General features: G+C 39.0%; 2 protein-coding genes across 4 annotated transcripts in view; both read left to right on the forward strand.

Annotated features, from left to right (window-relative positions):
* The first annotated feature begins 1,070 nt into the window (after positions 1 to 1,070).
* Positions 1,071 to 16,350, forward strand: LOC139127986 (multiple epidermal growth factor-like domains protein 11). 3 transcript variants are annotated; one of them, XM_070693844.1, is made up of 7 exons: positions 1,071 to 1,169; positions 2,047 to 2,203; positions 5,903 to 5,967; positions 7,694 to 8,629; positions 9,521 to 9,648; positions 13,760 to 13,970; positions 15,345 to 16,350. In XM_070693844.1, exons 2-4 carry the CDS (start codon positions 2,049 to 2,051, stop codon positions 8,623 to 8,625), a joined length of 1,152 nt encoding a protein of 383 aa, XP_070549945.1. In that variant the 5' UTR covers positions 1,071 to 1,169; positions 2,047 to 2,048; the 3' UTR covers positions 8,626 to 8,629; positions 9,521 to 9,648; positions 13,760 to 13,970; positions 15,345 to 16,350. The 3 variants fall into 3 exon arrangements, with proteins under 3 accessions (XP_070549945.1, XP_070549943.1, XP_070549944.1); XM_070693842.1 differs by having other exon boundaries at positions 1,098 to 1,580; XM_070693843.1 differs by lacking the exon at positions 13,760 to 13,970 and having other exon boundaries at positions 1,098 to 1,580.
* A 3,364-nt stretch (positions 16,351 to 19,714) lies between these two features.
* The window catches only part of LOC139128008 (uncharacterized), an 18,248-nt gene continuing 13,654 nt past the window's right edge, over positions 19,715 to 24,308 (forward strand). The window contains exon 1 of the mRNA XM_070693869.1: positions 19,715 to 20,389. Within this exon, the coding sequence (XP_070549970.1) occupies positions 19,844 to 20,389 (546 nt within the window). The 5' untranslated portion in view covers positions 19,715 to 19,843. The remainder of the gene's footprint in view (positions 20,390 to 24,308) is intronic.

A 24,308-nucleotide genomic window follows, 5' to 3' on the forward strand; every position in this document is an offset into this window, starting at 1 on the left:
GTGCACGTTCCATTCCAGCCACCGCGCTCATGTACACGGCAGTCATAGCAACGTACCCGGTACGATCGTCATTCTACGCGCTTCATGATCGCGGTAAATACGCGCTGGTAAAGAACTCTGCTGTGCATGCCGCGGTACGCGGTGCGGAGTGACCGGGTACGCGGGTGAGAGAAAGAATAATCAATTGGGTGAACCAGCAGAATGCGACTGTTTCTTTTGTATTAATAATACCTCATTTTTGTTGAGGCTTTTATTTTTTTTCACGATGTAAGTTCTCCAGCGGCAAACGGAAACTAAAATACGAAATCATGTTTACACGCTTATACACCATCATTTCAGAACAACAGAATGCCCGTGGATAAATACAATAAATTGAAGGACTAAACATCAGCAGACCGTCGCGCTCACTGGTAGGCTGTTGCGTAGATCGTGGGGTGAACGCCTTGACCTACAGCCAGTAACTCAGCTGCCGAGAAAAAACAAGGCGACTGACTTGGAGCAAAGCTATTCGTACCCGGATTATAAATGCAAAATGATTGAAGTGAACATTTTAATGCGTGAAATTATCATTAATTACGCTGGAAACACATCCTGGTAATCTGTGAAAAGTTTTTAAAATGCCGAAAATGTAAGCCTTGGTTCCACTGTGCTATATATGAACAGCTTACTCTGTCAAATTTATCATCGGAAATCGTAACCGTCATAATTTCCGGGTCATTTCGTTTGACCACTTCTGCTATTTATAGAAGATATGGCTGCGTTTAAGCAGAAGTGCTGGTATATTTTTTCATACTGTGTTTACAACGCTTATCAGATTAACTTGTCTGATAATGCACCATTTCAAGCTCACCTGAAGTGTTTCTATCGCCTGCAAACAATCGAGCAAAAGTTCACTTCGTATTCATAACCACAGGTAAACTTTGCCCACTACTTGCAGTAGTTGAACTTTCCTATGGCTGTCAAAGATTATTTAATTTGCATAAAATGACACGCAATACTGATTGACATAACATTCCGTTTATAGCATATTATTACAATGTCTAAGTGAAAATACCTGCAAAAATTTTGTTATTCAATTTCATTCTAGTAGAGCGGAGTGGACTCCGGTTGCTAGCCACAGCAAGGTGCACGTTCAAGCGCGTTTCTTGTGTCTGGGTTTACACCGCTAGGTACGTGCTGCGCAGCTACTCTCAGTGAACAGGTTTGATTTTTCACATACAACGTGTTTACGTGTCACAAAGTGATGTTTTGATCAAAATCAGAAAGCATGTTTTTAAAACAAAATATATATTCACGACCGTTCCCCTTTATGGTACCTTCTTTGAACAACCGATCTTTATCGTTACTTCCGTAAAAGGTTAGGTACCAGTCACCAACGTTCGTTGCAATCATTATATCGTTTGCAACCAGTCATGCCTCAATTACGAGAAGTTGTTGGAATATCAGAACGGAATCACTTCGGGTCAGTCCCCTGGCTGTTATGTTCGTAATCTCGTATTTGTGTGGACCGCCTTGTACACAAGGTGTTCATAACCGATTTAACCATCACTTTGTTTACTGGAGCGCGATTTTCTTTTCAGGTAGGTGGTCCATGTTCTAACCGATTATGTCGACATAGAGTCGATTACTTTGTTCCGTCTTAAAGGCGAAATATTTGATATTTAATCTTCTAACCAGCCAATATAGACAACTGTACTACCACTGTCTTTAACGACAGTGTGTCCTTCCCAGGTAGACTGTCCTGTTACAGAGCGATATGCGAAAGACGACTTCCATTCGTTATTCAATAGCCTAACTCAAAATGCATCATTATTGAAAACCTGTTCCACTGTGTTTAACTCAACCTGACGAATTCACAGACAGACAGTCGGGCACAGAAGAAGACAGACAGACAGACAGACAGACAGAGAACAAAACATGGACACGCACATATTCATATATCCTGACACACATACATACACTAAATTCATTGCATGACTTCATTTGTTTATGTATTCGTTTTTTAATTTACATATTCGTACTTCACTCATTTCTTTCAAACAACAGTGATGGAGACTAGGACCAAGGGAGCCATGGTTGTACTGTTGACACTCTGCATCGCTGCTCTTCATGACGTCACCTCGGCTGATGTCGTACTACCCGTACAAACACATGCCGACGATCCAAATGCCTGCCTATTGTTCTCGCAGCCAAACGGAGATGGGTAATTACTGTAATGCCTTTATTCATTTACCTTGAATCATGATACTGATTGTTGGACCTATGTTTATGTCGCGTTGATATTGATTATTAAACCTATGTTGATGTCGTCCTGACCGCTCTTCCACTTCGCTCGGGATGGTTTTCTGATAGTAACCACTGGAGTCAACACACGGTCGACGTTGAGCGCAGCTGCCCTGCAGAAACAGTATCACAGCAACCGATCTTTGACCTCAGTGTACGTTGACCTGTGACCTATACAAAAACAAAACATGGCTATCATCGTAAGGTAAAAATACGCCTCGAGGATATTCGGACTCTTAAACGTTACAATATTCGTTTTGCCTACTACTTACGGGGATTCATTTGAAGCTCATGAAGTGAGGAACTTTTCATCGGCATAGTTTGTAAAAAATCGGGACTTTACTTACCCTACAGGTAGCACAGGGATGGCGGCCATTTTGAATCTCAAAAATCGGTAAATATTTTTAATTTGATCTCTGGTACCAAAATTCGTACAGTGGCCCCAGATTTTTTTATTGATTTTGAAAGAGAACGGTTGAACAAAAATTGAAATCTTGCCTTTTTGAAGTGCGACCTACCTTAACCCACCGCAGGTGCAGTTCGTTGAAAGGTCATTCAAAGGCCATAAAAAGGTCATTCTCGATTTAAACATTAATGGTAAATCGCATGATTCGACAATTTTGAGAGAATGATAGTATCTTCCTTTTTCCAATGTTATGAAAACAGCTTCGACGCAGAAGAAAACACCTAAAAATGTTCCATTATATTACATCAGCGTGTCGGTCACGTTAATGCGACTTTCTCATTGGACGACAGCTCACGCCAGCCTTGCTTAAAAACTGTTATATCATGTGCTCAAAAACGGGCCAATCGGCTATCATAAAGGCTTAGAGCCAGAGACAGAGAGCTTTGTTAGATAGCAGGATAAGTCAACGTTATAATTAAACAAATGATTAAATATATGGCGATCACTGCACAAAGCGATTTGAGCTTGCATTTAGAGTTCCCCTAGTACAGGTCCAGCCAGCGAACAATGTACTTTTAAAGGGGTCTTTATTATGATTATTGTGCAGGACAAGTAATGTGAACTGACTAATTTTAAGTCCAGAGGGTAATTAATTAGCTGTTAGTAATTTGCAATCCAACTGACAATTTTTCTATTTACCCTCCCGCACTCAAACTACATTTTTAGCTACTCCCCAAATATTGTTTCCCTGTCCCTCACCATTTTGAAGTTTTGTCGATTTTCCCTGCCCTTGAAAAAATTCCCCTCAAAATTGTATCATTCGCCTCAGGCTGCAGACATGATCATTTCCTGCCATGTGGTGAAAGCAACTGTCGATTTTTCCCTGTCCTTAGAAAAAATTCCCCTTAAAATTAACATTTCCCTGCAGGAATAGGCTCAGCTTCCCTGTCCCCGTTTCACAAGAAACTTCCCTCCTCGTTTTGTCCCCTATCCCGGTCTCCAGGCCAATCAACCGATATATGCCCTGCCCGAAAAAAATCTAAAATCTGCTCCTTGCCAGCAAAATGTAAATTGTGAGTACAATGAACTTGACTTAATTCAAGAAAAACTGCCACATTGGGTAGCTCACCTGTTTCCACTTCACGTTTCGCATTTTTTAAACATTTGGCACCGATCAAGGATTCCAAAACGATAACCATTTTTAAGAAGTCAGTAAAATAGCAGCTTTATCGGACCTGTAATTTGAATATCCTAGAGGTGTATATATTCACATGACTCTATCTGGTCTGTAAGTAGGTTATTGTTTTTTTGGAGTGGAGATTTAGCCGAGCGGTTCTCTCTGTGGCCTCTCCGCTAGGCGACTGATGCCGTATGTTGTGGGTTCGATCCCGATTGAAAACTAGCCCTATTTACAGACATATAATCGTTCATACAGTCACACTCTACATTATCAAAGCACGGATACCATATGCATGTTGGGGTTTAAGAGAATTTGTTGTGAGGGTATAAATTTCCTATTTTACATAACGACTGATCAATGAGGGTGTACGTCATTGGTGTGTGGAAGGTATGCTAAAAGTTTGTTGAACTGTACGTTGAGTAGTGCCCCGTTTCCCGTAATTCTCGTGTAGGACTGCAAGAAAGTTACTCTTCTTAATTCCCGCCGACTAAAACAGCCTTGTCGTTGTGCTAGGACGTACATGTATTCGCTGTCACGTCACAGAGTTCTGTTTGTTCGTGAAACCAGTTGAAACTCATTCATCTTTTTATCATTTTAGGTGTTTCCGGCATTAAACCTAGGAGCGCTGCAATTTATCCCATCAAAATTACAGTGTGCAACATTTCACCAAATTTGTGAATTTTTCTGTAATTTTTGGACAATTTTAGACCAAATGAACATCACATTTTATTGGCTTCAAATTTTTAGCAAAATTTTAGCAAAATTTAGAAAACAGTTGACTGCTGTACATTTTGATATAGGCACCAATATTGACTTTAGCGCTCAAAGGGTCAAATTCCAGTTTAATCATAAAGTTTAGTTTTACTTCCGTAATCGTATGTGTTTAGCATGCCGCAATCCGCCATATTGAAAATACATAGTCGGCCGCCTGAGAATTTATTGTTCATTTAGGTGGCATAATCGTATTTAAGGTACAACGGCGTTTATTTTAGTAGAATGTGCTTTTGGATAGACACTTAGAACACTCTCAAACTTTTATAATACTTCTCTGGCCTACCACTCATTTTAAAGCTCTTGGAGCAAGCAATTTTTTAACAAAGGGACTGCTGCCATGATTTCAAATATTGGTAATTGTTAGGTACAAAAATTGCACATGAACCCCTAATTCCACCGTTGTTTTGGTACGAGTGTGGTGGAGAGTTTAATTGAAGAAAGTTCGTGAAAAGTTTCAGTCTTTTAACTTCGGGGCACGTACTACCTCAAAGTGAGGGAAACACCAACGTGTAAAATTTCGAAGAAATGGCTGACCATGTACTAACCACCTAAATGAATATTTGTGGTTCTGCCTTCCCGAAAATTTAAAAATAATATTGAAAAAGAAGACAAATTGTTATTGATTCAGTGAAAATGAATAGATTTCAATGAAATCAAATAACAATATGTTTGAGAAATATTGGTTACCTTGCCTGATGTCAAGGAACAGATACTACTTTCGTTTTCTAGGCCTTAGCTTGTAATTTAGCGAATGCCATTAACCCTTTGAGCGCCAAAGTCAATTTTTGTCACCCTTATAAAATATACCTCAGTCAATTTTTGTCAGATTTTTGCAAAAGTTTGGTAAAACACTGAGGCAAATGACATGTTGTGTTCATTTCAAGTGGTCTAAAATTATCAGAAAAATTACAGAAAAGTTCATAAAAATTGGTAAAATGTTGCACTAAAATTTGGTGGGAAAAAATACAATACTCAAAGGGTTAACCTTCATCCTTAACCTTTTGAGCGCCAAAATCTTTTTTGTTGCTTTTATAAAATATACCCAAGTCAATGATGTTCATAATTGTGCCAAAATTTTGATAAAAGCTTAAGCCAATGAAATGTGACATTAATTTGGTCCAAAATTATCAAAGAACTGCAGGAAAAAGATCATACACATTGGTAAAATGTTGCCCTAATATTTTTGCGGGAAATATCATAGCACTAAAAGGGTTAATACAATATGAATAACGGATGCTTGTTGCACTTTCTGTTTGTAGATATTTCACATGTTGTCGCGGTTTCTTCAAAAATGACAGCGCTAATCTGATGGAGAATTGTAGGGGTAAGTATACAACTGTGTATAATAAATGTAAGTTGATTAATGTGTACAAATATAGCACTAACCAGTCATAAATTGAGTCATTTGATTTCCCAACCTACCTTGTGCCATTCTTTGTAATTACATAAATTGACAATTTTTTTCTTGTAGGAAAGACATCACCCTGAAACTAACAGGCAAACAAACAAACACACAAGCAAAAACAATCCCTACTCTTAGTGCACTTGGCTGCCCGCACCAGAGCTAAACTTTCCGACACTCTCCCACTCGGAAACGATGTCCTATCTTTGCGTGAAGCTGGGGTTTTTTTATTTTCCCCCATGATTTGAATTTACATTAATTTCGTTTTACTCAAGTACTGCTATCAACGCTATAACGCTTTTCTTCTTGTTCATTTGTGCTTTGGTTACTGCCGAAAGAGTCAAAATCAAGTATACTCCGAGGTCGTTTTATTTTGCTTTCTGCGTATACATGAAAAGAAATGTAGAAGTAAACAAAGCGTCACGTTGAATCACGAGGGTCTATGATTGAATGCGGTGTATTTGGTATGCTAAGATATGAATTTCAGTCATTAAAGTGGCACTCCCACTTGGTAACATTTAAAAAAAAACCAACCATTTTTTTAATGCCAACGGTCGATATTTGACGTGGCGACTGCGCGCGGATCGCAAGATATCGATAAAAACATGTCTTCAATTCAGCTCCCGAACATCGAACGTTCAGCACTGGGGCCATTGTTAACTAAGCTATGGAGTAGGAGTCTACCCCGTGGGAGAAAGCCGAGTCTTACTGACTCGGCAAAAAAAACAACGAAAAGAATTCGCATAGGTGACTAGTATAGCTGGTTGGAAAACCATCGGGAGCGCTCGGCATTCTTACCCATTGATAATCGATGCATCGACGGCCTGTGACTCAATTCTGGTGGCACACTGATCAACCCGTTCTTCAAGAAAACTGTCTGAATATTTAGAGTACATTTGACTTTAAAACCCCAACATTTCATCACGGAAACCCCCTGAATAATCGCTGTCGGCACACCTTAGTATAACACATCTTTGCCTTGCTAAGAGCGTACTGCGCGGATAGCCGACTCGAGTCGACAGTGCAATACAATACAGTGGCAATGAACATTGACAGGATTTCAACATTTTGAAAGTGAATATGGCAAAAAATTACCTTGACGCGGTAGGAGATGATATCAGTGATATAAATCTGAACTGTACATTTTCTTGCAGATTCAAATTGGAAACATTTTTACAAAACGGAACTTAGTTTCGGCCGACAGGCTGTCTCAGCACTGGTAGACGACAACATGTAGTCATCAGAGACGGCTAGTATTATATTCCAAAAAACTAATATCTATGTGGTATTGGTTAAAAATATAATACAAACTGATTGAGAATAATGAAAACGACAATAACTAAGGAGAAGTTTTAAAAAAAAACTTACCTGGGGTAAAGGCATAACGCTGTACATAAAGTCTTCGAAGTGGGGGGGGGGGGGGAAATTAATTGCTTCGTTCGAACTTATTATGGACTCCCTAGAATATCGTCAATCAGCAAAACAACAAACATTCGGGGGGTTATCAAGTGGGAGTACCACTTTAATGTGCTCGGTATTATATACATTATTCTATCATTCGACTGTTTGTGTTTATGTTCCGGCTTTGGTATGGTATGTATAGTCGTTTTAAGGGCGATGAACATCTTATTGTATATTATTCTTGCAGAATGTCCTGACGGAGTGTACGGAACTAACTGCCAGAGCAAATGTAGGTGCAGAAATGACGCTTTATGTAGCAATATTGATGGCTCGTGTGTTTGTCCGGAGTATTACTTTGGCGCCCTCTGTGATATGTCTTGTAACTGTAAGAATGGTGCGACTTGCGACAAAATCGACGGGTTTTGTCAATGCCAGGAGGGATTTTATGGAGACCTATGCCAATCAGAGTGCACGTGTCCAACGAATAGTCTTTGTAAAGGTGGAGAATGCGTGTGCAAGGCCGGATATTACGGAACCGGAAATTCATGCCAGCGGTGTAATTGTTCGGTAAATGAAATGTGTGATTCCTCCACTGGACGCTGCACCTGCAAACCGGGTTACTACGCTGAACGATGTGAGAAGCGGTGTTCTTGTTTTAATGGTGCCACCTGTTTCACTGATAGCTGTATATGTAGCCAAGGCTGGGTAGGACCGAACTGTACAGTGTGCGATAAGAACTGGCTTGTGAGAAGCGACCGACCGTTTTGTGAAGACAGATGTCTACACTGTTTCAATGGAGACACGTGTTCTCCGCAAGATGGATCGTGTCACTGCACACCAGGTTGGCAAGGTAACAAGTGCGACAGAAGGTGCGATGTGGGTTTCTATGGCAACAACTGCTCAGAACCATGTCGGTGTGTCAATGGGAGCTGTCACCACATTACCGGAACGTGTACGTGTGACGTGGTTGGACGGGCGAATATTGCGACCGGCCATGTCCTGAGAACTGTATTCTGTGCTCTGCGCATGCCTGTACGTCGTGCAAGCCAGGTTGGACAGGTGTCAATTGCACCAGTCACTGTCAACTCGGTCACTATGGCGACGGCTGCCGCGAAAGATGCCCTAAGTGTCACTGTTCGGATTCATGTCATCATGTTGACGGCAGCTGCCAAAATGTAGATCGGTAAGTGGTATCATTGTTTGCACACTGACGTTAGGGGCCGTGGATAATTAAAACATGCGCACGGTAAACGAAACTAAGTACGTTTGTCCTCAACTCCCTCCCCCTCCCCTAAACGAAAGTTTGTAAGTGCGAAAATCCAACCAAGCCTCATTCTGTATCTGCATCCAGCAATCGGTAATTACGTCGCTATGAAATCACGCATACGCTACCGACCCCCCCCCCCCAATAACCCCCTCTAAAATCAATGTCTGTTCAGCGCCGACTTAACAATAGAGCAACCAATAGAATGAAATGAAACAGTGTATCCAAAACGATCGTTACGTTATTTTACTCGTGCACTGATTCACATGTACGTACATGTCAAAAGAATGCTGATGTAGCGCCGGCGCCGTACTGGCCTGGTACACGCCAAATAGGTAGCGCGATATTTTGCGATACAGAAAACCTCAGAAAACTTGCAGTGCTATTTTTGCAATTGGTAATTGAAATACAACCAACCCGCTCCCCTAAACACAGAAGATGCGTTTACCATGCGCGCGTTTTAATTATCCACGGCCCCTTGAAGGTAATCTGCGCCGTTGGCGTTTTTCTTTTATACTGACCTACACTAATCATGCTACTGTATACACCATATAAAACTTAAGGTAGTTCGCGCCTCGCAACTGAAAGACTTAAACTAGCCTATATCTTGCACTCGCCTCATGACAATTTCCAGCCATGCTTTCAAATCCAAGAATAAAATCAGGGGTCACTGTGCAAACCTTTGTAGTAGAGAACTGCTTACGTATAGTTTCGTCAATATTGGTTAAACTTTAAAGATACATATTACCGACTACATTGTTCTACATTTTTCAAACTTTTTTGACTTGATCATGCGTTGTATCTTGGCAGATGTGTTGGTATTGAATGTGTATGTAAAAATGGAGGAACATGTTTGGAAAACCCGTTTTCTTGTGAATGTACAGCTGATTGGAACGGCACCTACTGTGACCAGAAAATTCCAACAACACAGAATTATGGTAGGTATGGCCGTTAAATGTATACTGTCACCTGTTTCAATTTGCCACAGTTACCATGGAAAGAGTAAATCTAACCAATCACAGATTTTAAGCGGGTGGCCGCTTTTTAAAAACAGCGCCCTCACATGGCATTCTGAATACCAAGGAACGTCCCTTTGACCATATATGGGCATATTTAGATTACAGGTGACTGTATACCTTTAAGTTAAGGTAGTTCATGTGCCTCGAAAATGAAAGACTTAAACTTTTGCTCAAACTTTCCTAAGGCAAACTTTCAACGTTTCAAAATCAAGCATAAAAATTGGGCGTCATTATGCAAATGCTGGTACTAAAGAAACAGACTACTCAATATTTATCGATATTTGAAATTCAAAATGGCCGCCGTCCCTGCGTTATGTCTACGGGGAAAATAAAATTTCTGATTTTCACAAAAACGAAACGAGTGAAAACTTTATTTCCTCAATAAATGAGCCCCATCCAAGTGTCAGGTCAAGAGAATTTTGCAAAAGTTTGAGAGTCTGAATATTTGTCCCTAAGAGCATTCGACATCGTAATCTAACCTATGGTGAATAGCAAATTCCCGGTACTAGCTTGTCTCGTATGGAAAGCAATCCCATCGCAGATTTATGAGGTTACTTAATATGATAGTCTGGACGAGAGATATGAACTGGTTTGATAGTGATAATATTGAAATCAAAAGCACTGAACAAAACGAACCACACGATAATCTGTCGTGTTCTATCAACTTGGTAGCTGTTAATTTACCCCCGTGGATATATCTTTACGTATCCGGTAGCTTCGAATTACTACCAGCAACTATCAGACGATCGATGTAGACTATCATCTGACAGTTGCGGGTAATTAGCTGGCAGACTGTTTTGGGACAGCGTTAACACTGAGCAAATCTAATCTTTTAATCTGTTTTAAACCATTGGATTTGATTTACAAAGTGTGGTACAGAGACCGACATTTCATTGGTAGAACGAATTGCAAGTTAAGGGACGCCGACATGAAGGCACACTTTTGTACATTTTCACACGTGTTCGACTATATATTTTATCACTCTAGACAATTGACTAACACAATGCACCAAACCTGTGAACCTTGTTTATACTATATCGTCGAAAAGTGTCATTGAAATCCCCGATAGATATTTCGGGACGAAGCCAATATATAGTCTTGCATCCTTTACACAGTATCGAGTTTTGACTACATCTTCATGCTAGTAATAAAACAATAAACCACACCCTAGCCCTGCGACGACGGTATACCACGAGATCCTGACAGTTCACGACATGTATGTACGAGCGATAGCGAGTGCATATATGAAGTGAATTGGTCAACACAGAGTGGTATACCCTGTGCTAGGTTAGTGTTTTGCAATGATACCATAACAGAATATTGAAATTCTGGCGTGAAACGTTAAAATGGGAATTTTTCTCTAAATAAGAGCGCGCGTGTTACAACCGTGCTATATTGCGTATGTAACAGGTTATTTCCACGTCCTGACCAATCAGATAGCTTGAAGTTCGTTGGCGCCCTCATTACACTAGTATGATATAATACTCGATTATACACTGAGCTACCAAATGCCTTGAATTTGCCACACAGTGTGATATTCCATATGAATCGCCGATTCCTGAAATTTGGTGACCTCTATACGCATTTTGATGACAGCAGCCTCCCAATGTAGCCTCGACGTCCTGACATTTTCCTGTTCAGCAAGCAACGCATTATCTGTAAACAAGAATTGACTTCCCCATTTTTACGGGTCAGGTCAAACGCCAGATCGACCCTGAGTCATACGTGAAATCATCGACTGTGTCGGTTAAACGTGTGCAAATTTTGTTTCCCTGAAAGGTCAGACCGTACCTGACTCTCAACCAAACTTTACACAGTTTGACCTGTACTTGACAATATAAGGCCTTGAAATTTCCAACACATTGTGACATAAATCATTCACGAGGAAGGCTGTGACAACCCGTCATTTGTGGCAAAGGAAGTAGCGGTCTTTCGTGGAAAATCAAACTAAATAGATAAAATTTGCACACAACGTTTTAGACTGAAACATTCGTCGCTCGTGGTCGCTCTCAACGCTCCCGGCCGGGGGGGGGGGGGGGGGCGGGGGCGTAGAGAGCGTCTCGAGCGACGAATCTTTAAGTCTAACAACGTTTCAGCCGTTTAAAGTTGGAATCAGTTTGAAAGTGAAGGAAGCCAGTCTCAAGAAGTCATCTTGGTCATCCTTGTGTGCGGTTAGTCTAAGGACGCACATGATATTAACCCTTTGGGCGTCAACGTCAATTGTTGTCACCTTTGTAAAATGAAACTAAATTTCTTTCACATTTTCTCAGAAACTATAATGAAAAACTGAAGCCATCATGTCAAGTCAGTCCAAATCTTCTACAAAAATTATACAAGAATTTACAAAATGTTGCACTAAATTTTGGAGGGAAAAATATGGCACTCGCAGGGTTAACTGCAATTTGTGAACAATGAAATTGAGCAACAAACGCGTCATCGTCCTCAAAATTAATCTACTGTTATACATAGGCAGTAACTGATAGGAAGACTACGTAAAAACCTAAGTGGTTGTGGATATCATACATCCTAGATTGGCTATAGCTAGAGGTAATGCAATCTGTCAATAGCCCCTTTCGATGTGGTGAAAAGTGAATAGAAAGTACGCGCGTCTCGGAGCCTGTGACTTGTCGTGTGGGCGCAAATTTATATTTTTTGTGTCACCGGGACAAGTAAGGGTGAGGGTTGGGGAATACCCACTTGGCATGTTTTTGCACCCACGTGGTATTACTCCCTTGCACGCATATTATCCCTATCAAAGTATTACAACGACTACGTTGGGTCTTATAATAGTTGAGAAAAATCCAATATTAACTGTATAAACTTACACATAGGTCAGCGATACATAGTGGTGGTGCTGTTCAGATACAATGTAGCACACGTTAAAGCCCCACCACCTCAGTGTAATTCTGGAAATTTGTTGACCTCAAAATTTCAAAATTCCTCCCTATTCTCTCCTGGTTTTCTCTGAATTCTACCCTCTGAAGGGATTCGGGCTTTTACTGCATTAGGAAACCATTCGTTTGTGAATCATTTGACAAGTAAATTTAAATTTTGACGGTCATTTTGATTACCCGTCATTTTCAAAATTTGGTAGTATTACAACTGCAACAGAATATACAATGACAAAGTTGATACAATTCACCCTTATGCATTACATTGGATTACTCTGTGCAGGTAATGTGAAGTTTTCAGTGCAGATATGCACAGCATCCAAGGTTTTTGCTTTTCCACATGGGGCTGCGTATGCGATTTGATATTTGGGCAAACATTTAATCGCAGTGTATTATTTTTCTCGTTCAAAATTGCAGATACAGTCCCAGAGGGTAGTTAATAATGTATATACACACCTAATTTAGTGTATTCTCACAAACTTACGCTAGCGTGACAGTAAAATTATAAAAAATAATGCTAAAAGATACAGGTAGTGGTGCTTTAAAAAGGTGGACACATTGTCTTTGATAGAGATTATGTCCTAACCTCTGACGACTATGTCTGCCTCAGTCTCAAGATAGTACGCGTCTTGGAGCGTAATACTTAAAACTTTTGCGCTAAGGTGTTACCTCGATGAAACTTTCAACCATTCTCTTACACTTCAGCAATAAAATTCGGGATCTGGTCTGGTATTCGACAAACAAATTGCCTAAAATTTACTCGAAATTTCAAAATTGAGTTTCGCTGCCATTCCAGTGTTAACTCTCCGGGGAAAGAATTTTCGGTTTTAGAAAACTGAGACGGTGGAAACTTTTCTTGGTCCAAGAGCTGTAAATGGAGCCCCCACAATTGGTAGATCAGAAAAGAATTGTAAAAAAATAGGAGTACAAATATCTGTCCCATGGGTGCATTCTAGCTCATTATCGGTCGAGTCGTGCAAACGAATATTTTACAATATTCCTGTCATGTTCTTAATCTCTGTATCTGTTGATATTAATGTTCCCGTAATATTTGTATTCTTGCAAACTCTTTGTAAACTAAAATGTGTCCTCCCTCATAAGTTTCACTAAAATCGAAGTTTCAAAAATGATCATTACAGGCCTTCTTGAAAATGATGCTAGCCTTGGCCGGGACGAAACTGAATTGACGAATAAGTCCACTGGAGTATCAGATAGAGTGTTTAACAGGGACCGACCTTCCGCCATTTTGATTACAGCAGCAACTTTGACGGCCCTGGTAGCTATTGTAATGGTCGTTTCAGTCATCGTGTGTGTCATCACCAAAAAGAAGAAAACGCGGATAAAACTGATGTAAGTCGGTTACTTCTATAAGCAACTAGATGTGTCACCAATGATAATAAATAGTGATAGATAGTGATAGATTAGGGAAAGACTGCATTAACTTGCATGGTACCTGGAACCCGGGTCCTTGCCTGCTGACCAACTCGGGTGACAAACAGAAGACTTTTAATCCCCCAAGGTGTGAATGTTCCATTGTTATGTTTATCTAATCCAGCTGGTGCCATTGTAGTACCATTGTAGGAAAGGCAGGTCTGTGAAATTGATCCTCTAGGGAAGTCGGGTATTCCTAGGTTAATGGTAGTAGTAATAGTATCTAGTAATACATATGTAAAATGTGGCATGTCATCTGCAAACGAACTGATAAATATGAGATTGTACAGTACACAATTCTGAGACACCAATATGGACGCCACGGTTCCGTCATCCTAACGAATATCAGATTTTCCCCTTTACTGCCAGGCTGGCATAAAGAATGCTACCTACCTGTGTTGGCAGCCGGCTGACATTGAAGCATATTTGTAAAATGTCGTCTGCACATTGAGGTAGTGTGCGCCTCGAAAATGAAAGGCTTAAAATTTAATCAAACTTTCCTCAATGAAACCGTCGACTATCTGTCACCAAATCAGGAGTAAAAATCAGGGGTCACTGTGCAAAATTTCAATTGGAACTAGAGAAACAAATTAACATTATCAATATTTTGAGGCTCAAAATAATCGCGATTCCAGTATTTTCTCTAGGGGAAAAATAAAATCATCGACTTTCAAAAAAAAAGCGATACGAAAACTTGTCTCTCCCACAGAGATTCAAAATGAGTCCTCACCAGTATGAGATTATAAAAATTAATTTAAAAGCTTGAAAATGCAAATATTTGTCCACGAGGCGCATTCTACCTTAAATAACAACGTCGGAAAGATATTCATTTACACTATAATGCATTTATCAACCACTGAACATGGAGCTTGAAAACGTCACTACACTGCTTCTTGATTAAGGTAGTATGCGCCTCGCAATTGAAAGACATAAACCTTTGCTCAAACTTTCCCCAGTGAAACTTTCAAACATTCTTTCCACCAAATGAAAATTAAAAATCAATATTTACCTTGGAAGATTTGGCGCTAGTGAAACAAATTACCCAATAATTACTGATATTTGAAATTCAAAATGGCCGCCATCCTCGTGTTAACTCTATCACAGAGTAATATCATAGACAGTCTATGATATTACTCTGTGACTCTATGGGTAAAATTAAATTTTCGAATTTAGAAAAGCCCCTCCATAAATGGTAGAACAAAAAGAATTGTAAAAGTTTGAGAGTCAAAATGTCCGTTCCAGAGGTGCATTCGTTTTTAAGCGAAACTTGTTATTTGCTGATTTACGTCACAGAGCGGTGAGACGGTTGCAACCAGACCATGGAGGAACTTCAGTCATCCGTACATGGGCACCGACACCAACGACAGGGGGAAACCAAAGGAGAAGTAATATACGCATGGGTACCAAGGCACTACAGCATAAGGAACAATACACACTGGTCAATGGTGACATCACAAGATAGGATAGAAATGATAAACACTATCTCCACTTTCTTGTTTGTTCAGTTTTTCAGTCTTGCTTTTCTTTCCTTGTATTATAGTTCCGAAGCCGTATGACGTCACTTAATGTGGCGACTATTTATAAAACCAGTGAACAAGAAACAACTTTTTCCGGAACCGGCTGTTGAATGGTCTAGCTTAATTCGAGTAAATATTTCTCAAGTCTTGGGTTTTAAACTTTAACGTATACCAAGTTTTTTAAAAATATGTTCATAGTCACCGTTTATTCGATATCATTGTTGTGTGTTTCATAGACTAATTAGTAGACATGTGGGACCTAAAGCAATCAGACAGACGTAAGACAGACAGACATAGACAGTCAGACAGACAGACAAACGGCGAGTCAAACTAAACTGGTAGTAGTAGTCTATTTATTTGTTGGTATTGCGCCATAAGGAATGTCTTTGAATACGCGCGACTGAGTCATAGTGTTCAAAGGAATTATTTTATTTTGCCTTAGCGATAGGATAGCAAATCGAAAAGACCACGTCACCAACACAACAATTGTGAAAAAACGTACACAGAGATTCCAGTTTCTGCGTAAACCTGCATGTTTTTGTATGAACTGCAGTAATCCCGGTTTATCTTCAGCGTCCATTTCCTCGGGAATGATGGCGTAGTTAGAGTGCACCATTTTATTGATGACTTGGCTTATGTGTGACTGTTCTTAGTTATTTTCCAGACTTAAAACTAAAAGTGAAATACTGTTAGAAAACTAGCACATAAAAGCTCTACTAAGTACATCATTGGCGCTAAACATGCTTCATAAAAATTATGAACAGAAAGTTTTTAGAAAGTAACCAGTATGTTTATATATATTATATATATATATATATATATATATATATATATATATATATATATATATATATATATATATATATATATATATGAGTTAGTGTTCGATGTCAAAATCAGAGCTTTAAGTTTTGTTTGTTTACATATGTATGTATGCATATATGTATGTATATACGTACGTGCGTATGTATGTATGTATGTATGTATGTATGTACGTATGTATGTATGTACACAAAGTGTATGTATGTATGTATGTACGTACGTACGTACGTACGTATGTATGTATGTATGTGTGTGTGTGTGTGTGTATGTATGTATGTATGTATGTATGTATGTATGTATGTATGTATGTACACAAAGATTAAATATAAAGGAATAAAACAAAACTTTTCTTTGCAATACTCTGTACATAAGGTAGAATATGTTTTATTTTCATGGTAACCAGGGTTACGTGATGAGACGGATTTATCGCCGTAAGTGACGAGATCAACTGATTGTTGTAATTATGAAACGAACAAACGTCCGTGTTATCTTTTTAAGAATACAGTTGCCGATTTTTTACATGAGAAATAATCTCGAGAAACAACTACCCCACGTGCACTCCATGGACGCCTCGCTTAGTTTGTACCTCAATTCACACACAAACATGACAGCTTTGCAGTCGCCTATGTATAAAATTTAGCAGGGTTTCGCTGCAAATTGCGTGTGTACAACAAACACGACAAACAGTAACTGGAAGGATTAAGCCTTGGACAAGGAGAACCAAGAGATCTGGTTGTTGTTGTTGTTGTTGTTGCTTGTTGTTTATGTTTATATTAGTCGTGTTGTTTTTGTTATTGGCCGATAAAATTCAACGAAAACATAACTTTTGTGTTGTTGTTGTTTCAAACATGATGTAGATGTCCTAAGAAACACTACAGGGACACTATGTTTATTTCACCCGATACAATTCTATGCCGACGTACACTCTCTGTGTAAGTTTAGATAGAAAGTGTACGTTGGGAGAGAGTTGCATCGGGTGAAATAATCATACTGTCCTTGTAGTGTTTCTTATGGCATCTACATCATGTTTGAAACAACAACACAATAGTTATGGTCGTTGAATTTCATTGGTCAAAAACAGCAGCACCACTAACATAATTGTAAATGACGATACTAACAACAACAACAACAACAACAACAACTACAACAACAATTAGATCTCTTGGTTCTCTGTACCTTGACTTGCTGTTATGCGAGGCCCTGCTCATTCTTAAGTTGTGCACTTTACTCAATTAACCGGTGGTGGCGGTGTGCATAATGAACGATATACACACTCAGGGGGATTGGCTGTATGCTACGCATGTCCAATTGTTGTTCCTTGCCCGAGCGACTAAATTTGAGCGTCTTTGATTAAGGTCAATGAAATGCTACAACGTGATTGATTGTAAAATATTAAATAATTTTCCAATATAACTAAGAAGGATGCTTCATGGTTCGACGATATGAAGTTGATGAAAAATCTCAATGAAAAAGTTGACCTGACTTCTAACGTTCAAATTTACGCTATCGGCTCCTCACACTTCGTAGTATGGTCTTTTAGCGAGCAAAGGACAATAGTGCGTGTTTCTGCACTGTCCATAATTCAGTTGCGATATCTATTATGTTTATTTGCTACATCTTTGTGTATAAAAAGGATCATGAATGATTACGAAGACGCGATATCGAATTTTAGTTCAAGTGTTTCGCTTTCTTCGGCTACTAAAACCATTCGCATAAACATTTAAGCCCATTTTGAACATGAGATATGTACAAGTACACTTCCCACAATAACGTTTTCTCTTTGTTATGTTTAATTTTTAAAAATGTTTAATTTTTAAAAAGAGACAGTCGAATCTAACATGTGAACAATAAAATTTAAAACTTTTGACAAGAAAAATATCAGAATCATAATTGTTGAGTCACCAAATGAACTTTGACAAAACCTGGGCCAATATTTTGGTATTTTATCTCACCTACAGACAGCAACACAAGAGAAGTCCGCCGAAAGCAGGTTTAATTCAAAATGTACAGACAAGCAAACAATCTGGAAGGTTTGAGAAAATTACAAAAATTTACCGGCATAATCTGAAGAAAAAATGCAAGGCTTCAAAATTTCTGTCACATGCCAAATAATGTTAGCTTGCATTTCCGAATTGAAATGATGTATAAAGTGCGCACTGCAATAGCTCCGAAGAAAGTCTCGAATTAGGCTGCACTTAAACAAATACAAATGAAAATAAATGAAGTCAATAAGATTAGGTATATGGAATATTATAACATTTCTTTAATAAAAGATTACGTATCACACATGTTTTTTCATCAATATTCACTAAGTTATATACTTCTTTTTTCGACTAATGCAGCACAGTTTGTGTCATTGTTCTTCTTGCTAAAATAGCAAACTTACAAATCTAAGTAACTTAAATACCATTCTACAACTAAGTAAGTCGTAAAAATCTCAGGCGGCCGGCGGTATTTCCAATATGACGGATTTCTACAGATAAAACAAATAAGATTACAGAAATCAAATTAAAGTTTTAGGTAATACGTAAATTTAATGCCACAAGTACCTAAAAGACGAAAAGATAAAGAGTTTGGCTAGTTTCATGAACAAACAGAACTTTTTGCCAAGACAACGATTACATTTAGTATTATTTATCGGATCACTATCTCAAACTCTTGCTGCTGTGAGAAGTCGAACTTTTTTACCCACAATGCATTTCAATATCATGTAGTTCAACTACATGATATTGAAATGCATTATGCTGGGGAGGCAAGTTGCCTCCTTAGCACAAGACAAAAACTATTTTAAGTACCGAGAAGAGGTGTGCCAGTTTTTGCTTTGCAGGCTATTTTTACAAATTTTACACAAATTTTAAGCGTTAAACCCTAAGGACCACCGATAGGGACCACCGATGCATTTATGAATGAATTAAACGAGAAATAAGTACATTATTCATATAAAATAAACATCATTATATGTACTTGTGACATTTATTTAATTTTTCCCAAAGTCAACCACCAGGCCGAGATTTGTGCATGTACACTCGTGCATGCATTCGGCTGACAAGAATCATTATTCATTAACTACATTTATCATGAACGTTTCATGAAATAATAAAATATGGCTACTAAGCTTTAATGAAGTGACCATGCATTTGCAGAAACCATTTGCTGCTGGTGTACCGTCTACGGTACATTTCGTTCATAATAGGTAGCCTAAGTGGCCAAATGAATAGAAACGGAGCATGTTATCAATTGGATACAGGACATGTCGATGCAAGAATGAAATCAATTATTTATTAGGCGATGTTTTGATTTACAATCGCTCAGCACAGTGGATAAAGTCAACGTACTCTCTCCCTGAACCATCATAGAAGATATTTGGGACTGTTCGTGCGGAGCGATGGTCCGCTCACCAGCTTACAGTTTGTCCTACGTCACTGCTTGAAATGACTTTATAGACACAACAGCATGGCACAGAGACTCGGTGTGTGTTGTAGGTCACTGTTGTGCCTAATTTACTGGTTGAATATTCTGGCACGCAGTACAGCGGCAACGTCGTGTTGGAACCAGAGGAACATCGATGCGGTGTGGAGAGAGTTTGTACCGTACACCGATGACGAAAATGACGTAGACTGGCGACTTAATGGAATTTTACCCTTGGTGGTCGAAGACATGCTTGCAGAGTGTTGTTATGCAGAGTTGGCAGGAATAAACTACACTGCGAAGTCGGAAAACGCGGTCGACCTGGAAAAAGCGTTCAATTCCGGAGGTTACGGCATAGCTCTGCCGGTAGCGTTCAAAGTCACCGCGCTCGGCGGGTACTTCCGAGCCCTGAACGGGAACACAACACATTTTATCCCGGTAATCGAGTCACCTGGATCCGTCCTAGTGATGACGGTTAACAAGTCCAAACAAATCGGTTCAGATTTAGTTAATATCATATTTGACGGGTGGCCATTACTCCTGATTATCATCGTATCAGCTGGAGTTGCCGGGATTGTCATGTGGCTATTGGTAAGTAAAATTATAATTATTGAATTCGTCTTTGCCTCAACTAGGAGAGTTCAGTAAACTAATTGTTCACCATACCATACACAATTTCTTCAAGTAGATTTTAATGAAACTTTGCCGCTGTGCCGGTAGGGGTACATCTCTGATAAAACTCCTTGGCCGCCACGGTAGCCGGATTGGTTCAAAGCTGAAAGGCCGAAGGGAAGCGGGGCTCTTTATGGTTGATTGGTTGGTTTATCCTAGCGCTGCGCCACCGAGTAATAGTCAAGGGTGACTGCACTGGTATTTTTTGTGAATGTAAAATATCACCGGACAAATAAAGAAGATATCATTGAGATTTTCGATCTCTTAAGTCTTTGTTTGCTTGTTTTTTAACCCTAAACTTAATGCTTCACACCTTGAAATAGTAGAAAAGCAAATTGTTGTTGTATGACCCTTCGTTTGATATAAAAACATGACTAATTTTTATAAGGTATGATTCGAAATAATTTTAGGTGATGTTCAAGTTTTTCGTAGGACGTTCTACGTATACAATTATAAACAAAATCTTCTTTCGTGACAAGAACTGACTTGATCAGGCTATCACGTACAGGTCTGTCATTATGTATCACGTCACGGAAGCAAGGCAACGTGTATGATCAAATGAGCAAACCTAAAAATTTGATCTCACCGGATATTATCATTACCGATACATTATAATCGCTATCAATTTCAAAAAAGCCACTTTCAAAGTTTGTATATTGTAATTAAAATACTGAAGACAACTGTAGGGCTAGGCACAATCTGTATGCTATCCAAATTCACTATAAAATGATTATCGTGTATTTAAAACGGTATCGTGTTTGATAAATGAGAGTCCATCGGCTACATTTCTCTTTCTGTTTGCATTTTCCTCGATTCCGCTCCGACACAAAGACACTGTGCGTCGTCGAGTGGCTTTAGTGTCGCATAATATATCAATTTGCTGACAGGAATTGTGTATCGAATTCTTTATGTCAACAAATTAAACTGAGCGTCATGCGATGCCAGGCAGAGGCCAGGCATTGCGTGTCTCGACACATGTGCAAATTGTCAACAATCGATGCCTTGTTTGAACGATTGACATAAGGGCATGTCAGATTATTAAAATCCAGCATTTAACTTAAATAAGAAATGCGCCTTTGATAACGGAAAAATAGATTTTCATTTGAATGTTTGTCCAAAAATCATTGTGTTTAATACTGTAGGTTAAGCAAACCTTCCTCAGAAAGAATGTAGCTCTAAGGTAAAATGCGCGTAGGAGAGAGATATTCAGACTCTCAAATGTTTACAATTCTTTTCTGATCTACCACTTGTGGTGGTTCATGTTAAAGCTCGTGCGGAAAGAGATATTTTACCGGCTTAGTTTTGAGAAAAGTGAACTTTTTATTTTCCATGGAAGGTTAACACACAGATATCCGATGGCAGTCATTTTGAATTTCAAATATCGGTAAATGTTGGGTCATTAGTTTCTCCCGTACATGGAAACTTTGCATGGTGACCCCTGATTTTTATTTTTGATTGATTCTCAAATAACTAGAATGGAATAAAAAGTTTGCATAGAATATTATGTTTTTGAATCTTCCTGAATTACCCTCTGTAGTATGTTATCCAGTTTAGCACATATATATATATGTACGGGTCAATTGCCTTTTAGGGACCGTCCAGGGATCATCCATGGCCAGTATTGTAAGGTGGCACGTCAACATATTGGCAATTCGTTGGTATCAACAAACAGATGAATTTTGTCATGTTCAATGAAAACGCGTTTCACTGTGTTTGGACTCCTTGCCAGAGAAGCCAGGGTACACAAAGTACTGCTGCTATTACGTAATTGAAAATTAAAAGATTAATGTGATAGAATTGTAAGGTCTGTGCTTTCGTAGAAACTGTTTCCTCTTTATTTTGGCATTTATCTAAGATGTATATTAGATTATTTGTACTGGGAGGCCATGAAAACGTTATTGCTTAAAAGGTCGAAGAATTTCAGTCGCTAGGCATCGGCATCGAAAAAGAATCTGCCCCACAACTTGTTTTGTTTGACAGTGCAAATACCAAGTGAAAGCGCTTCGTCTGTAAACACTCTGTGGTAGAAAGACGAGATGTTCGCATCGCTGTAAACACAGCAGGGGCAAACACAGCCTTCACCTATAAGGTCCTAATGTAAATTGTGTGTCAATATTTCACCTTTCAGGCCCTAAATGCACAATATGTGTCAATATCTGCCTTGTATTGCTAACACATCGTGAGAATTGCTATCCACACACAGCTCGTTTTTGAACTGAACACACATCGTACGTTGATGTACACAAACCCACTTGGCCTGTAACCACTTTTGCTGTCTTTCACTAACACAGCCCTCGGGACTCGCTTTTGTTCTTCACCTTCAATAACTCCGTAGTGCGCTGCCTGACGGGAGGTATCATGCGAACTGCGTGACGCAAAACATTAACGAATCTTTACTATGTTCGCCTTTTGCACCATTTTTAGCACATTCTCGCGTAATATACAACTTAAATCGAAATAAAACACCAAGCCATGAGATTGTTGTTTTTAAATGCGCAATTTGACTGAGCATATCCATCACAATACCGTAAATAATATTTTAGCACAATGGCTGGCGATGAGGCTGCAAATTACTATATCTGGACAAGTTACGACGTGATTTTCGTGGATGAGTGTATGGATTATTGTACAAATATAGGATATTGTTTATGTATACCATTGTGCTGCATCGAAACGACATTGTTGGTACACGAACCAACGAATTTCGCAACTGTTGCGTTAAATATCAAATGTTTCCAATAATAAATTGGTCAAGCTATTGATAAAATTGCAGTGAGGTGAACTGTAATAATTTATTATTTGCTTCGGATACAAATTTTTGACACAGTCTGTTAACTGTTGAGTCGATTAATTATTCCATAAACTGACTAAAAAGGATCGCATAAAATCTATAAATACCAAAACATTTTAGGAGAAATTGCAAACTGTTTATTCGGTTGCAGTTTGTCCTCACGTTGCGCGGAATAGAAGCGAGGTATTTGAAGACAGCTGCACTGTTCGTTGCGTGCCCTGCCGAGCTCGGAGAAGCAAATATCAAATATGCAGCTGGACAGGAAATTGGAACTCTACCTCAGGAAGCGTTTACTCGTTTTATATCAGACACGCAGCGCGATGTAGCTCGGGTGTTCTCGTTTAATCACGGATTCACTACTACGACGTGAAGTGCTCCGCTAATCTCAGTGTAGGGATATTAAACAACCACGTCTGTCTCGATTGGACTATCGTGTAGGGAACTCGTGCGTATGGAAAGTAAACACTTCAGTAGCCGCAGAGACACAGCGGATAATATCTCTGTATAAATAACAATAAATCTGTAAATTGAGTTTGAATTATTGTCATAGTGACAGGATGAACCGTAAATAGCAATGAATACTGATATTAAGTATTATGGGCTAGGCTATATTCTCGACTGTTTTTACGAAGATGTCATCTCCCTACACTGCATGAAACCAAATAATTCAGATAAATTCACATTAATGAGTTGCCTGTATTATCGTATAATACACGTGAATTCACCTGAATCCACATGAATACAGGCTTGCTGAATACAAAAAATGGATTCTTGACTGTATTCACCTGTATATGCACTCTTCAGCTAAAATACAGGCAATAATCCATGTTAATACAGTAAGTATTATAGGGGTTTTATGCAGTGCTATCGTGAACAATATTCCTAGTTACAAATCGCTTTCACTTCAAAGATACTTATATTTTGCCATCCTCATCTAAGAGTTTAGGCATTGTTCATTTTTGAAATGTTTCCGAGTCATAGTATCACGCTTGGTAGCTTTTGTTATATGATTTGATCACCATAACTCAGTCGTTAAGCATCACCAAG

This window comes from Ptychodera flava, unplaced genomic scaffold (genome assembly GCF_041260155.1).
Source record: "Ptychodera flava strain L36383 unplaced genomic scaffold, AS_Pfla_20210202 Scaffold_41__1_contigs__length_1339820_pilon, whole genome shotgun sequence".
Lineage (NCBI taxonomy): Eukaryota > Metazoa > Hemichordata > Enteropneusta > Ptychoderidae > Ptychodera > Ptychodera flava.

Coding starts and splice junctions, on each gene's coding strand:
- LOC139127986 (XM_070693842.1), top strand. CDS start 1,481: ATGTTCGTAATCTCGTATTTGTGTGGACCGCCTTGTACACAAGGTGTT. Junction 1,581..2,046: donor GAGCGCGATTTTCTTTTCAG/GTAGGTGGTCCA, acceptor TTCAAACAACAG/TGATGGAGACTAGGACCAAG. Junction 5,968..7,693: donor TCTGATGGAGAATTGTAGGG/GTAAGTATACAA, acceptor TTATTCTTGCAG/AATGTCCTGACGGAGTGTAC.